The 14,442-nt window shown below is 46.1% G+C and overlaps 1 protein-coding gene and 1 long non-coding RNA gene across 19 annotated transcripts in view; one reads left to right on the top strand and one right to left on the bottom strand.

Annotated features, from left to right (window-relative positions):
* LOC128920250 (uncharacterized) overlaps positions 1 to 14,442 on the bottom strand; it is a 61,942-nt gene that overhangs the window by 1,705 nt on the left and 45,795 nt on the right. The gene's annotated exons all lie outside the window — the stretch shown is intronic.
* Positions 1 to 14,442, top strand: part of LOC105219831 (uncharacterized) — a 184,947-nt gene that overhangs the window by 148,523 nt on the left and 21,982 nt on the right. For all 18 annotated transcript variants that reach the window (XM_054227171.1, XM_054227172.1, XM_054227176.1 and 15 more), the window contains 30 exons: positions 210 to 536; positions 641 to 958; positions 1,031 to 1,372; positions 1,439 to 1,735; positions 1,796 to 2,101; positions 2,169 to 2,816; positions 2,884 to 3,201; positions 3,268 to 3,603; positions 3,667 to 3,975; positions 4,038 to 4,343; positions 4,410 to 5,057; positions 5,122 to 5,433; positions 5,503 to 5,844; positions 5,902 to 6,207; positions 6,265 to 7,218; positions 7,282 to 7,593; positions 7,654 to 7,992; positions 8,060 to 8,359; positions 8,428 to 9,384; positions 9,638 to 9,952; positions 10,012 to 10,347; positions 10,406 to 10,717; positions 10,781 to 11,086; positions 11,150 to 11,794; positions 11,864 to 12,178; positions 12,239 to 12,571; positions 12,636 to 12,941; positions 13,013 to 13,318; positions 13,382 to 14,029; positions 14,090 to 14,404. In XM_054227171.1, coding sequence (XP_054083146.1) covers positions 210 to 536; positions 641 to 958; positions 1,031 to 1,372; positions 1,439 to 1,735; positions 1,796 to 2,101; positions 2,169 to 2,816; positions 2,884 to 3,201; positions 3,268 to 3,603; positions 3,667 to 3,975; positions 4,038 to 4,343; positions 4,410 to 5,057; positions 5,122 to 5,433; positions 5,503 to 5,844; positions 5,902 to 6,207; positions 6,265 to 7,218; positions 7,282 to 7,593; positions 7,654 to 7,992; positions 8,060 to 8,359; positions 8,428 to 9,384; positions 9,638 to 9,952; positions 10,012 to 10,347; positions 10,406 to 10,717; positions 10,781 to 11,086; positions 11,150 to 11,794; positions 11,864 to 12,178; positions 12,239 to 12,571; positions 12,636 to 12,941; positions 13,013 to 13,318; positions 13,382 to 14,029; positions 14,090 to 14,404 — 12,114 coding nt within the window. The remainder of the gene's footprint in view (positions 1 to 209; positions 537 to 640; positions 959 to 1,030; positions 1,373 to 1,438; positions 1,736 to 1,795; positions 2,102 to 2,168; positions 2,817 to 2,883; positions 3,202 to 3,267; positions 3,604 to 3,666; positions 3,976 to 4,037; positions 4,344 to 4,409; positions 5,058 to 5,121; positions 5,434 to 5,502; positions 5,845 to 5,901; positions 6,208 to 6,264; positions 7,219 to 7,281; positions 7,594 to 7,653; positions 7,993 to 8,059; positions 8,360 to 8,427; positions 9,385 to 9,637; positions 9,953 to 10,011; positions 10,348 to 10,405; positions 10,718 to 10,780; positions 11,087 to 11,149; positions 11,795 to 11,863; positions 12,179 to 12,238; positions 12,572 to 12,635; positions 12,942 to 13,012; positions 13,319 to 13,381; positions 14,030 to 14,089; positions 14,405 to 14,442) is intronic.

The following is a 14,442-nucleotide window of genomic DNA, read 5'->3' as shown; positions in this document are numbered from 1 at the left end:
CTAATACAAAAACCAAAAACACAAAAATTGGCTGTGGAAATGGAAAAAAAAGAAAGCAAAAATCAGCTCAACTCCAACGCAAAAGGTGTGTTGACTTTACTAATGACATATCTTACAAAAGCACAAATGTCAAACTTTGCTAATTCAAAATTTTCGACTCTCTCTCTCTTTTTTCTCCAACTCTCTTTCTCTCTTTCTTTACAACACAGAGCGTATCGTACACGAACAAGTCACACCGTGCGAGCCGAATCCTTGCGGCTCGAATGCAATTTGTCGCGATCGTGGCGGCATTGGCTCGTGTCAATGTCTGCCAGACTACTTTGGTGATCCATATCAAGCGTGTCGTCCCGAATGTGTACGCAATTCCGATTGTCCAACACAACAAGCGTGCACACAACAGAAATGCCGCGATCCATGTCCGGGCACATGTGGCACGAATGCTGAATGTAGCGTTACAAATCATGTGCCAACTTGTATGTGTCGCATCGGTTATACGGGCGATCCGTATCGTTATTGTCATGTGGAGCCGCCAGCACGTAAGCAATATCATGTCCACTGCGTACCCAAAACAACTGATTTACGTATTTTTCTTTCTTCTTCTTTTCTCTTGGTTCTTTCATTTTAACAACCGTCTAAACAGCGATACGCCAAGCGCCACCTACAAACCCTTGTCAACCCTCACCCTGCGGTCCAAATTCGCAGTGTCGCGAACTTAACGGGCAGGCGGTGTGCTCATGTCTTGAACGTTATATCGGCGTACCGCCAAATTGTCGTCCAGAATGTGTGCTTAGCACTGAATGTGCCTACGACAAGGCATGCATCAATCAACGTTGTCAGGATCCTTGTCCGGGCACTTGTGGCACGAATGCGGAATGCCGCGTGCGCAATCATAGTCCGCTATGTCAGTGCCGCAACGGTTTCACTGGCGATGCTTTTACGCGTTGTTATCCGATACCACGTAAGCGTTAATGCATTGTGTTAGCGGTAGTAAGATTTCACTCATTTTTGTTTGTTTTCCTCATACTATTAGCTGCACCTCCAGCCATTTTACATATCGAACGCGATCCTTGTGTACCCTCGCCTTGCGGTCCGCATAGTGAGTGTCGCAACATAAATGGCGTACCGTCTTGTTCCTGTCTACAGAGTTATATTGGCGCGCCACCCAACTGTCATCCGGAGTGTACCATCAGCGCTGAGTGTCCCTCGAATAGAGCGTGCTTACGTGAAAAGTGTATCGATCCTTGTCCAGGCTCTTGCGGCTTTTCCGCAGAGTGTAGTGTTGTCAATCATACACCGATTTGCACGTGTCCCAGCGGTTTTACGGGCGATCCATTCAGCAACTGTCGTCCCTTGCCACCAGAACCTATCATCAGTAAGCATGATTTAGCGGGGCAATTCTTAAAACACCCACCTTACAAACTCACGTTTATTTTCTTAGATGAACCTGTCGATCCATGTCATCCTTCGCCGTGTGGCGCAAATGCGCAATGCAACAATGGTGTTTGCACTTGTCTGCCAGAATATCATGGTGATCCGTACACAGGCTGTCGTCCCGAATGTGTCTTGAATACTGACTGCGCACGTGATAAGGCGTGTCTGCGCAGCAAATGCGCGAACCCTTGTCCAGGCACTTGTGGTGAAAATGCCATTTGTGATGTTATAAACCACATACCAATGTGTAGATGTCCCGATGGCACTGTTGGTAGTGCTTTCATTCGTTGTAGTCCGGCGCCAAGTAAGCTTCACTGCACAGTTGTTCGATTGTTTCACGCTAATTGTAAATGTTTATTGCTAGAAATCGTAAATACAAATCCTTGTCATCCTTCACCGTGTGGACCGAACTCACAATGCCGTGAGGTCAACCAACAAGCCGTTTGCTCTTGTCTGCCAAACTTCATAGGCAGTCCACCAACTTGCCGTCCGGAATGTGTTTCGAATTCCGATTGCACGCCTACGCAGGCTTGCCTTAATCAGAAATGTGGCGATCCATGCCCCGGTACTTGCGGTATCGGTGCCAAATGCACTGTTGTCAATCATAGTCCATTCTGTACTTGTCCACCTCGTTTTAGCGGCAATCCATTCATACGCTGTCAACCGATAAGTAAGCAGTTCAGCAAAAAAATGTTCTGTTCCGTGTAGTTACATTTTCACTTTATATTTCTATATAGTTGAACCACCACGCGACGTTGTGCCAACAGATCCATGCCGTCCATCACCATGTGGACCATATGCGCAGTGTCGCCCCATTGGCGAGGCGCCATCGTGCTCTTGTCTTGAATCGTATATAGGTCGCCCACCCAATTGTCGTCCAGAATGTGTCACGAGCTCTGATTGTGCCAGCAGCTTGGCTTGTATTAATCAGAAATGTGTTGATCCATGTCCGGGACGTTGTGGTGTCAATGCGGAATGCCGTGTAGTTAGCCATGCGGTACAATGTACTTGTGTGGTCGGCTATACTGGCGATCCATTTGTGCAATGCAATCTACCACCCGAACGAGACGTGGTCGAGGTACGCACACCCTGCAGCCCAAGTCCTTGTGGCCCGAATGCAGTTTGCCGCGAACGCAATGGCGCCGGTTCATGCGCTTGTTTGCCTGAATACTTTGGTAATCCTTATGAGGGTTGTCGCCCCGAGTGCGTAATGAATTCTGATTGTCCTTCGAATAAGGCATGTCAACAACAGAAATGTCAGGATCCTTGCCCAGGAACATGTGGTCAGAATGCCGATTGTCAAGTAGTCAACCATTTGCCTTCCTGTACGTGCATAACTGGCTACACTGGTGATCCATACCGCATTTGCACCCGCCCAGTTGAACGTAAGAATCTTTCTTTTCGCGTTTATGTTCAGTTCTAACACCTTTATTTGCCTTTGTGGTATTATAGCTATGCGCACGGAATATGTTAACCCCTGTCAACCATCGCCATGCGGCCCAAATAGTCAGTGCCGCGAGGTGAATAGTCAAGCTGTGTGCTCTTGTCTACCAGAATTTATTGGCACACCACCCGCTTGTCGTCCCGAATGCACCATTTCGTCAGAGTGTGCCACAGATAGGGCCTGCGTTAATCATAAGTGCGTAGATCCATGCGCTGCTAATCCATGTGGCAGCAATGCTCAATGTCGCGTTCGAAATCATAGTCCAATTTGTACTTGCAATAATGGATTTACCGGCGATGCATTCACTAGATGTTATCCTATACCACGTGAGATATTCTACATGTCTGAACCTGACCTTTTTTATGCTGAGCGTATGTTTATATCTATTTTAGCGCCCCCTATCGAAATTGAACGCGAAGAGATTCGTGACCCCTGTCTGCCATCACCTTGTGGTCCTAATGCAGAGTGTCGTAATGTAAATGGAGTGCCCTCATGTTCTTGTTTAGCTACTTTTATTGGTCAACCACCCAACTGTCGTCCAGAGTGTACCATCAACTCGGAATGTCCAAGTCAACAGGCTTGCATCAATCAGAAATGCCGCGATCCCTGTCCAGGTGCTTGTGGTCTAAATACAGTTTGTCGTGTCATCAATCATACGCCAACATGTCTGTGCATAGATGGTTATATCGGAAATCCGTTTATCAACTGTAACCCTAAGCCACCAGAACGTAAGACTAGTTTAAACTACATATTCGTCGTGACACGTAGTGACTAATTTTCTTTCACAACAGCAACTCAACCACCAATTCGCAATGATCCATGTGTTCCATCACCGTGTGGACCAAATGCTCAATGCAACAATGGACAATGCACTTGTATACCTGAATACCAGGGTGATCCCTATGTAGGCTGTCGTCCAGAATGTGTTCTTAACTCCGATTGTGCACGTGATCGCGCTTGCGTGCGCAATAAATGTATCGACCCTTGTCCCGGAACTTGTGGTACCAATGCTATTTGTGTTGTCAACAACCATGTGCCCATGTGTCACTGTCCGGACAATATGTCGGGCAACGCCTTCTTTGAATGTCGCGTGATTGAAAGTAAATTTAATTTATCTCTTTCCTCGAACAATTTATGAACTGCTCTCCATCTTAATCTCTAGAACCAGTTCCAATAAACCCTTGCCAACCATCACCATGTGGTCCCAACAGTCAATGCCGCGAATTACAAAATGTAGGTGTGTGCTCTTGTTTGCCAGACTTCATTGGTAGTCCACCGCAATGTCGACCGGAATGTACAACGAACTCGGATTGTCCACCAGATCAGGCATGTCAGAACTCCAAGTGTCGCGACCCTTGTCCTGGCACCTGCGGCTTCAACGCAGTATGCAACGTTGTCAATCATAATCCATTCTGTACTTGTCGCGCTCAAATGACAGGAAATCCATTTGTGCGTTGCCAGGAAATAAGTAAGCTGGGCTTTAAATTCTCAAAACATAAAAATTTTTTTAATTTTATGGTTTTTAAAACACTAGTTGCTCCTATACGTGATGTCACACCTGCTAATCCTTGTGTGCCCACGCCTTGCGGTCCAAATTCCGAATGCCGCGTTTCAGGTGACTCCCCGTCATGTTCATGCTTGCCAGATTTTACAGGATCACCACCAAATTGTCGCCCTGAATGTGTTTCAAACTCAGAATGTCCATCCACCCAAGCATGTATAAATCAAAAGTGCAAAGACCCATGTCCTGGACTATGTGGCTTAAATGCCAATTGTCGGGTCTTCAGTCACACACCCATGTGTCTCTGCCAAGAAGGCTTTACTGGAGATCCATTCTCACAATGTAATCCAGTACGAGCAGAACCAATCGAAGTATTGAGGCCATGCAGTCCCAGTCCATGCGGCATCAATGCTAAATGTGAAGAACGCGACAATGCTGGCTCTTGTCAATGCTTACCAGAGTACTTCGGTAATCCATACGAAGGTTGTCGTCCTGAATGTGTCTTGAACTCAGATTGTCCGTCGAATAAGGCATGCCAAAATCAGAAATGCGTCGATCCATGTCCCGGCACTTGTGGCACAAATGCAATATGTCAAGTGATTAATCATTTACCGTCTTGTGAATGCTATCCCGGTTACAATGGTGACCCTTATCGCCTATGCCAAGTACTACAAGAAGAACGTAAGCATTTTTTGAATGTTGATTGCGTAAGCAGTGTATCTTTCAATATATCTCGTGTTTATAGCTCCTAAAGTATACGTAAATCCCTGCCAACCATCCCCTTGTGGTCCAAATTCGAAATGCCGTGAAGTAAACGGTCAAGGAGTATGTTCTTGTTTGCCAGATTATGTCGGTAGTCCACCAGCATGTCGACCAGAATGCACTTCAAGCTCTGAATGTGCTGCTGATAAAGCATGTATCAATCGGAAATGCGTAGATCCTTGCCCTGGAGTCTGTGGGCAGAATGCTGAGTGTCGCGTAAGAAACCATAGCCCTATCTGCACATGTAACAACGGCTTTACCGGTGACGCATTCGTGCGTTGCTTCCGAATCATAAGTAAGATCACACAGTTTTATTACATCAATAGCGAAAACGTTTTCACATCTACGAATTGTTTTCTACTAGCTCCGGTATCAATACCACCGCCACAACGTCAACCACAAGATCCTTGCGTACCATCACCGTGTGGACCAAACTCGCAGTGTCGCGATGTACGCGGCTCACCATCATGCTCCTGTCTGCCAAATTTCCTTGGCGCACCACCCACTTGCCGTCCGGAATGTAGTCTAAACTCGGAGTGTCCAAGTCATCAAGCCTGTATAAATCAGAAATGTCGCGACCCATGTCCAGGTTCTTGTGGCATTAGCGCATTGTGCAATGTGATAAACCACACACCAATTTGTACATGTCAAACCGGTTATACCGGCAATCCATTCACTGTCTGCAATCCCTTACCACCACCAAGAAGTAAGTCAATGGTTAATTTGAAAGGTGTAGTTAGTAAAGTCCTAATTTTTTATACAGCTGAAGTTGTGCCTCAGGATGATCCATGCGTACCCTCACCATGCGGACCTAACGCAAAATGTAACAATGGTCAGTGTACATGTATACCCGAGTACCATGGAGATCCTTATACAGGCTGTAGGCCAGAGTGTGTATTGCATACAGAATGCGCTAGAGATCGCTCCTGTGTACGACACAAATGTGTTGATCCTTGTCCAGGAACTTGCGCTTCTAACGCCATATGCGAAGTTATGAATCACATACCGATTTGTCGTTGTCCCGACGGTATGGAAGGCAACGCTTTCGTACAATGTTCACCCATACCAAGTAAGATTAAAATCGTTCGTGTCTTTACAAATGTCCTTTATACCCATAATTTTACAGAATTAGATGTGCCACAGAACCCTTGCCAGCCAACACCTTGCGGTCCAAATAGTCAATGTCGTGAAGTAAATCAACAAGCTGTCTGCTCTTGCATCGCATCTTATGTTGGTAGCCCACCGTTTTGTAGGCCGGAATGCACAATCAACTCGGAATGTCCGCTTAATCAAGCTTGTCTCAATCAAAAATGTTCCGATCCATGTCCCGGAGTTTGTGGCAACAGTGCCCTTTGTCATGTTACCAATCATATACCGTTCTGCCGTTGTCCCGATAGATATTCCGGCAATCCATTTGTAAGTTGCCAACCGATTTTAGATACACCCGAACCTCGTCCACCAAGTCAACCTTGTGTACCATCGCCTTGCGGTCCGTACTCGGAATGCCGCGCTGTTGGTGATACACCTTCGTGTACTTGCTTAACAGACTATATCGGTGCGCCACCAAATTGTCGACCAGAATGCGTTGCCAGCTCAGAATGCAACACCAATTTGGCTTGCATTAATCAAAAATGCAAAGATCCTTGTCCAGGTTTGTGTGGCAATAGCGCTTTGTGTCGTGTGCTTTCACACACGCCAAGCTGTTATTGTCCAATCGGCTTTGAAGGCGATCCATTTATACAATGTGTGGAAAGCAAGATACCACAACTGGATCACGTCGATCCTTGCAATCCAAGTCCATGTGGACCAAATGCACGTTGCATACAACGTAATGATGCTGGTTCATGCCAATGCCTTCCCGAATACTTTGGAAATCCTTACGAAGGATGTAGACCCGAGTGTATGTTGAATTCCGATTGTGCTTCCGATAAGGCCTGTCAAAATATGAAGTGTCGTGATCCTTGTCCAGGCACTTGTGGACAGAATGCCATCTGTTCAGTACTCAATCATGTGCCAACCTGTAACTGTGTACCTGGTTATAGCGGTGACCCATATCGCTCTTGTCAAGTGGAGAAACAACGTAAGCAAAATATCAAATGTACATTTGCAGCATTGTTAATCAAAGAACATATTTCTAAAATAGCTATCAAGGAATATGTGAACCCATGTCAGCCATCACCTTGTGGTCCCAACTCACAGTGTCGTGAAATAAACGAGCAAGCTGTGTGTTCTTGTTTACCTGAATATATTGGCAGTCCACCACTGTGCCGTCCCGAGTGCACCATCTCCACTGAGTGTGCTTTCGACAAAGCCTGTATCAATCAGAAATGTGTAGACCCTTGTCCGGGCACGTGTGGACAGAACGCCAATTGTCGCGTACATAATCATAGTCCAATCTGTTCTTGTCGTCCAGGTTTTACGGGAGATGCCTTTTCACGTTGCTTCGCTATACCACGTAAGCTTAGACCTATTTGTGTAACGCGGAAAATTGTTATGAACGTATTTGTCATTGTAGCTACACCACCTGCACCCGTACAACGTCAGCCCGTCGATCCTTGCGTACCCTCACCATGTGGTCCGAATTCACAATGCCGTCGCATTGGAGATTCGCCTTCATGTTCTTGTTTACCCAGTTATATCGGCGCGCCACCTAATTGTCGTCCAGAGTGTACCATTAATGCTGAATGTCCAAGCAGTCAGGCGTGTATCAATGAAAAATGTCGGGATCCTTGTCCCGGCTCTTGTGGTTTGGGCGCTATCTGTAATGTTATCAATCATACACCGAGCTGTGTTTGCCCAACTGGATATACTGGAGATCCTTTCACTTATTGCCTACCCGAGCCGCCACCAAAACGTAAGAGTTTGGCGTACAAAATTTTTGCAAAACGTCATCTTAATATCTACTATTCTACTTAACATAGCTGTTGTCAAAGACGACCCCTGCAATCCATCACCCTGTGGTTCGAATGCTCAATGCAACGATGGTGTTTGTACTTGTTTACCGGAGTACCAAGGCGATCCGTATACCGGTTGTCGACCTGAATGCGTACTAAATACTGATTGCCCACGCGATCGCGCTTGCATACGCAATAAATGTGTTGATCCTTGTCCCGGCACTTGTGCATCAAATGCTTTATGTAGCGTCATCAATCACATACCAATCTGTTCATGTCCGAGCGGCATGTCAGGCAACGCTTTTCTACTGTGCTCACCCATACCACGTAAATATTAATGGCTTCGTGACTCTTTTTTACAATTTTTCTCAAACCTTCATACTTTCAACTTCTAGCACCCGTTAAGGTTAACCCTTGTCAACCCTCACCTTGCGGTCCCAATTCACAGTGTCGTGAAGTAAACGAGCAAGCTGTTTGCTCTTGCATACCTGGGTTCATTGGCGCCCCACCAACCTGTCGACCGGAGTGTACTGCCAATCAGGAGTGTCCCGCAAATTTGGCGTGCATTAATCAAAAATGTGTTGATCCTTGCCCGGGTACGTGCGGACGAAACGCACAGTGTAGCACCGTGAATCACAATCCATTCTGCACCTGCATACCTCACTACACTGGAAATCCATTTGTCGCTTGTCAGCGTATCATCGAACAACCACAATTGGATGTCACACCTGCCGATCCGTGCCGACCCTCGCCATGCGGTCCCAACTCAGAATGTCGCGCAATTGGCGACACACCATCGTGCACGTGTCTGGAAAATTTCATTGGTTCCCCACCGTACTGCAAGCCGGAATGCGTTTCAAATTCGGAATGTCCATCAACAAAGGCTTGCATTAATCAGAAATGCAAAGATCCCTGTCCAGGGCTATGTGGCACCGGTGCCGAGTGTCACGTTTTATCGCATACACCTCGTTGCAACTGTTTACCTGGCTTCACTGGCGATCCATTCACAATCTGTCAACCGATACGTCTATCCGCGCCGATTGAGGTGCTCAATCCATGCTCACCATCGCCTTGCGGTGCCAACGCTAATTGTTTGGAACGTAATGGCGCCGGTGCGTGTCAATGTTTGCCGGAATACTTTGGCAATCCATACGAAGGTTGTCGACCGGAATGTGTGCTCAATTCGGACTGTCCGTCGAATAAGGCTTGTCAGAATCAAAAATGTCGCGATCCTTGCCCCGGAACCTGTGGACAGAATGCCGAATGTAATGTCGTTAATCATATACCAAATTGTAATTGCTTCGTTGGCTATACTGGGGATCCATACCGTTATTGCACGAGACCAGCAGAACGTAAGCTAGAACATTTGAGTTTGCTTATAATAAAACTGCACAGTGAAGTAGTGGAAGCGTACAGTTTTTTAGAAAACTGCGCCGTACTGCTTATGTGTGCTCGCGCACCTCAGTTCTACTGGCGTTGTTTCTATACAACTGCTACCGACATATTCACGAATGCATGTAGTTTGTTGTTCCTCTTTGTAGTAACTAATTGTCTAACTGGTTCATTTTCACTTTTTTTACATGTAATCAAACAAATATCATATAGCCATTATACAAGAGTACGTAAATCCATGCCAACCTAGTCCATGTGGACCCAATTCTCAATGTCGCGAAGTAAACAGTCAAGCAGTGTGTTCATGTCTAAGTGAGTTTATAGGCGTACCACCTTCCTGTAGACCCGAGTGTACATCAAGTTCAGAGTGTGCAAGTGATAAGGCTTGTATAAATCGAAAATGCGTCGACCCTTGCCCTGGTGTTTGCGGTCAAAGTGCCGTATGTCAAGTGCGTAATCATAGTCCAATATGTTCCTGCCGCAATGGTCTAACCGGTGATCCATTCGTGCGTTGTTACCCATTACCACGTAAGCAAACTGTAGTATTTGTTTGAATTGTACGATATTGAGCGCAATATCTTTTCCAGCGCCCACACCTCCTCAACCCGCCGATGTATATCGTGATCCTTGTGTGCCATCACCATGTGGTCCGTATGCCACATGCCGCAACCAAAATAATGTGCCATCTTGTACGTGCCAACCGAATTATATAGGCGCCCCACCAAATTGTCGTCCGGAGTGTACAGTTAACTCAGATTGTATCAGTAGTCAGGCATGTATAAATGAACGGTGTCGCGATCCTTGTCCGGGCGCATGCGGTGTGAATACAGTGTGTAGTGTCATAAACCACACACCTAACTGTGCGTGTCAACCCGGTTACATAGGCGATGCATTCATTGCTTGCCATCCAGCACCACCACCTCGTAAGCTCATCTTCTTTTAAACGTCACAATTACGTTCCTAATGTGAACTTATTTTTAGCACCACCACAACAAGAACCTATTGACCCCTGCAATCCTAGTCCATGCGGACCGAACGCAATCTGTTCAGGTGATGGGCAATGTTCTTGTATAGCTGACTACCAAGGTGACCCGTATGTCGCGTGCAAACCAGAATGTATACTCAATACCGAGTGTCCACGCGATCGCGCTTGTATACGACAAAAATGTGTTGATCCTTGTCCAGGCACATGTGGCTCGGAGGCTATATGTGAAGTCTATAATCATGTGCCCATGTGTCGTTGTCCGGAACGCATGACTGGCAATGCATTTGTGCAATGTGTAGCGGTTCAAAGTATGTTAACAACTGAAGTATGTTTTAGGCCCGTTCTAAATAGAATTAACTCTTTAATCTCAGCTGATATTTACCGTAATCCTTGTCAACCATCGCCTTGCGGTCCGAACTCACAGTGTCGCGAAGTGAACTCACAAGCTGTATGTAGCTGCCTGCCCGACTATCTAGGAAGTCCACCATCATGCCGCCCAGAATGTACCAGCAACTCTGATTGTCCACCAAATCGCGCTTGCCAAAATCAACGCTGCGTAGATCCATGCCCAGGTACTTGTGGCTTGTACGCGAAATGCGTGGTTGTCAATCATAATCCATTCTGCACGTGCAATGAACGCTACACGGGCAATCCATTTGTACAATGTCGTCCTATTAGTGAGTTTCACAACCGTTTTCATGATCTTCCCTATCTGAGTCTTTCCTCTTTCTAAACCATAGTTGAACCTGTACGTGATGTTACACCAGTCAATCCATGTCAACCCTCACCATGTGGCCCGAATAGTCGCTGCCAAGCTGTAGGAGAGTCACCATCATGCTCTTGCCTTGAAAACTTCTACGGTCAACCACCCAATTGCCGTCCCGAATGTGTTACAAACTCGGAGTGTTCGTCGAATAATGTATGTCGCAATAATCGCTGCGTCGATCCATGTCCTGGTCTCTGTGGCAGCAATGCTCTCTGTCGTGTAATAAGTCACACAGCAATGTGTTATTGTGAGAACGACTACACCGGTGATCCATTCGTACAGTGTAACTTAATTGTACGTGCACCAACTGAAGTTGTCGATCCTTGCAATCCTAATCCATGTGGTTCATTCGCGGAATGTCTACAACAAAATGGTGTCGGATCATGCAAATGTCTTGAAGAATATTTCGGCAATCCTTACGAAGGTTGCCGCCCTGAATGTGTACTCAATACCGATTGTCCATCGAACAAGGCGTGTATCAATCAGAAATGTCGTGATCCTTGTCCAGGCACATGTGGTTTGAATGCTGAGTGTCACACCAGAAATCATTTACCCACCTGTGCTTGCTTATACGGCTTTGTAGGCGATCCATATCGTTATTGCGCCGTTGAAGAGAAACGTAAGCATAACTTTTTGGCCCTAGAATTATTTCAAAGTTACAAATTAAAAAAACCCACTCAAATTTTAGCCATAATACAAGAGTATGTCAATCCATGTCAACCATCACCATGCGGTCCGAATAGTCAGTGTCGCGAAGTGAATAGTCAAGCCGTGTGCTCTTGTCTACCCGAATTTATTGGCACTCCACCGGCGTGTAGACCCGAATGTACCATCAGCACTGAGTGTAGTTTCGATAAGGCATGCATCAATCAAAAATGTGCCGATCCATGTCCAGGCGTTTGTGGTACGGGAGCACAGTGCCAGGTGCGCAACCACGCACCACTATGCTCCTGCCAGCTTGGCTACACTGGCGATCCGTTTACCCGTTGCTATCCCATACCTCGTGAGTTTATTTGTCAAGCCGTAGTGTTTACATTTTCTAATTGTCACGTTAATTGCACAGCGCCACCACCGACAATTGTCGCCGAACCAATACGAGATCCGTGCTTGCCTTCACCTTGTGGTCCCAACTCACAATGCAGAAACATCAACAATCAAGCCTCTTGCTCTTGTTTACCCAATTTCTTTGGCGCACCACCAAATTGTCGTCCAGAGTGTGTCACCAACTCGGAGTGTTCATCCAACCTGGCATGCATTAATAATCGTTGCACTGACCCTTGCCCGGGTTCCTGCGCGTACAATGCTCTGTGCAGTGTGATAAATCACATACCGATATGTTCTTGTCCAAAGGATTATGTAGGCGATCCATTTGTTAGTTGTCAACCAGCGCCACCACGTAAGATCAACAAAAGTTAAATTTAATTTGAAATCTTTCATAACTCCGTCAATTGTACTCATAGCTAAACCACCAGTAAAAGATGATCCTTGTAATCCGTCACCTTGTGGCCCTAACGCAGTCTGTAACGATGGTCAATGCACTTGTATACCGGAATACCAAGGCGACCCCTTCATTGGCTGTCGTCCTGAGTGTGTGTTGAATTCTGAATGTCCACATGATAAGGCTTGCATTAGAAATAAATGTGTTGATCCATGTCCGGGTACATGTGGTGTGAATGCTATTTGTGAAGTGCTAAATCATGTGCCCATGTGTCGCTGCCCAGATGGCATGTCCGGAAATGCATTCTACCAATGTGATCCAATACCACGTAAATATTATTTTCGCTCAGCTATAATTGTAAAGCGGCTAAGCTTTTTTACTCTCTTTCTCTTACTAAAGCTAAACTCATATCTAATCCATGTGAACCATCACCGTGCGGTCCGAATAGCCGCTGTCGTGTTGTCAATCAAAACGCTGTCTGCTCTTGCATCGAAGGTTTCATCGGCAATCCACCGACATGTCGTCCAGAGTGTGTACGCAATTCCGATTGCGGTCCACAAATGGCCTGCCAAAATCAAAAGTGTGTCGATCCTTGTCCCGGCGCTTGTGGCTTCAAAGCTATTTGCAAAGTGACAAATCATGCACCTATCTGTACATGTCCGGTGCGTCATACTGGCAATCCGTTCGTGGCCTGTCAACCCATAAGTAAATATTTGACTTTCTACAGAATTTAGCTTCAGTTTTAACTATTCTGCGCTTCTTCTTTAGTTGAACCACCGATACGTTTGCAAGAACCAAAGGATCCTTGTTATCCATCTCCTTGCGGTCCAAATTCGCAATGCCGCGCTGTTGGTGATGCGCCATCTTGTTCATGTTTACCAGAATTCACAGGCTCACCACCAAATTGTCGTCCGGAGTGCGTTACAAATAGCGAATGCAGTCAAGATAAGGCATGCATTAATCAGAAATGTGTTGATCCTTGTCCTGGCTTATGCGGACAGAATGCTCAATGTCGTGTTATCAGTCATACTGCGATGTGTCTTTGTGCGCCTGGCTTTACAGGCGATCCCTTCACTGCCTGCTTACCGGAGCCAGTAAAACAAGATGAATTTATATCGCCTTGTGAACCAAACCCTTGTGGTGTTAACGCAGAATGTCGTCAAGTGAACAACGCCGGGTCTTGTCAGTGCTTGCCAGAATACTTTGGTAATCCTTATGAAGGCTGTCGTCCAGAATGTGTCACAAACTCGGATTGTCCGCTTGATAAATCATGCCAGAATCAGAAATGCCGCGATCCTTGTCCTGGTGTCTGCGCGCTAAATGCTATTTGTCGCGTAATAAATCATTTGCCATCTTGTAATTGTCTCGACGGTTTTGTAGGTGATCCATATAGTTATTGTCAATTACCAGAGAAACGTGAGTTAATAATTTCCTATCACAAGACCATAAATCATAGCCGCATTATAATTATTCCAGCAATTATAAAAGAATACGTGAATCCCTGTCAACCATCGCCCTGCGGACCTAATTCGCAATGTCGGGAGGTAAACGAACAAGCGGTATGTTCATGTCTGCCCGAATTTGTTGGCACACCGCCAGCATGTCGACCAGAGTGTACTACGAGCGCTGAATGTGCCCTAGATAAGGCGTGCATCAACCAAAAATGTCAGGATCCTTGTCCTGGCACATGCGGTTATAATGCGGTGTGTAACGTACGCAACCATTCACCTTTCTGTACTTGTATCAATGGATATACAGGAAATGCCTTCACGCGTTGTTATCCAATACCACGTAAGCTCACACTAAATGAACGCGTTTCGCAATATCAT

The sequence above is a fragment of the Zeugodacus cucurbitae genome, chromosome 3, assembly GCF_028554725.1.
Source record: "Zeugodacus cucurbitae isolate PBARC_wt_2022May chromosome 3, idZeuCucr1.2, whole genome shotgun sequence".
Taxonomy (NCBI): domain Eukaryota; kingdom Metazoa; phylum Arthropoda; class Insecta; order Diptera; family Tephritidae; genus Zeugodacus; species Zeugodacus cucurbitae.
This window is presented reverse-complemented; position numbering and strand designations above follow the sequence as displayed.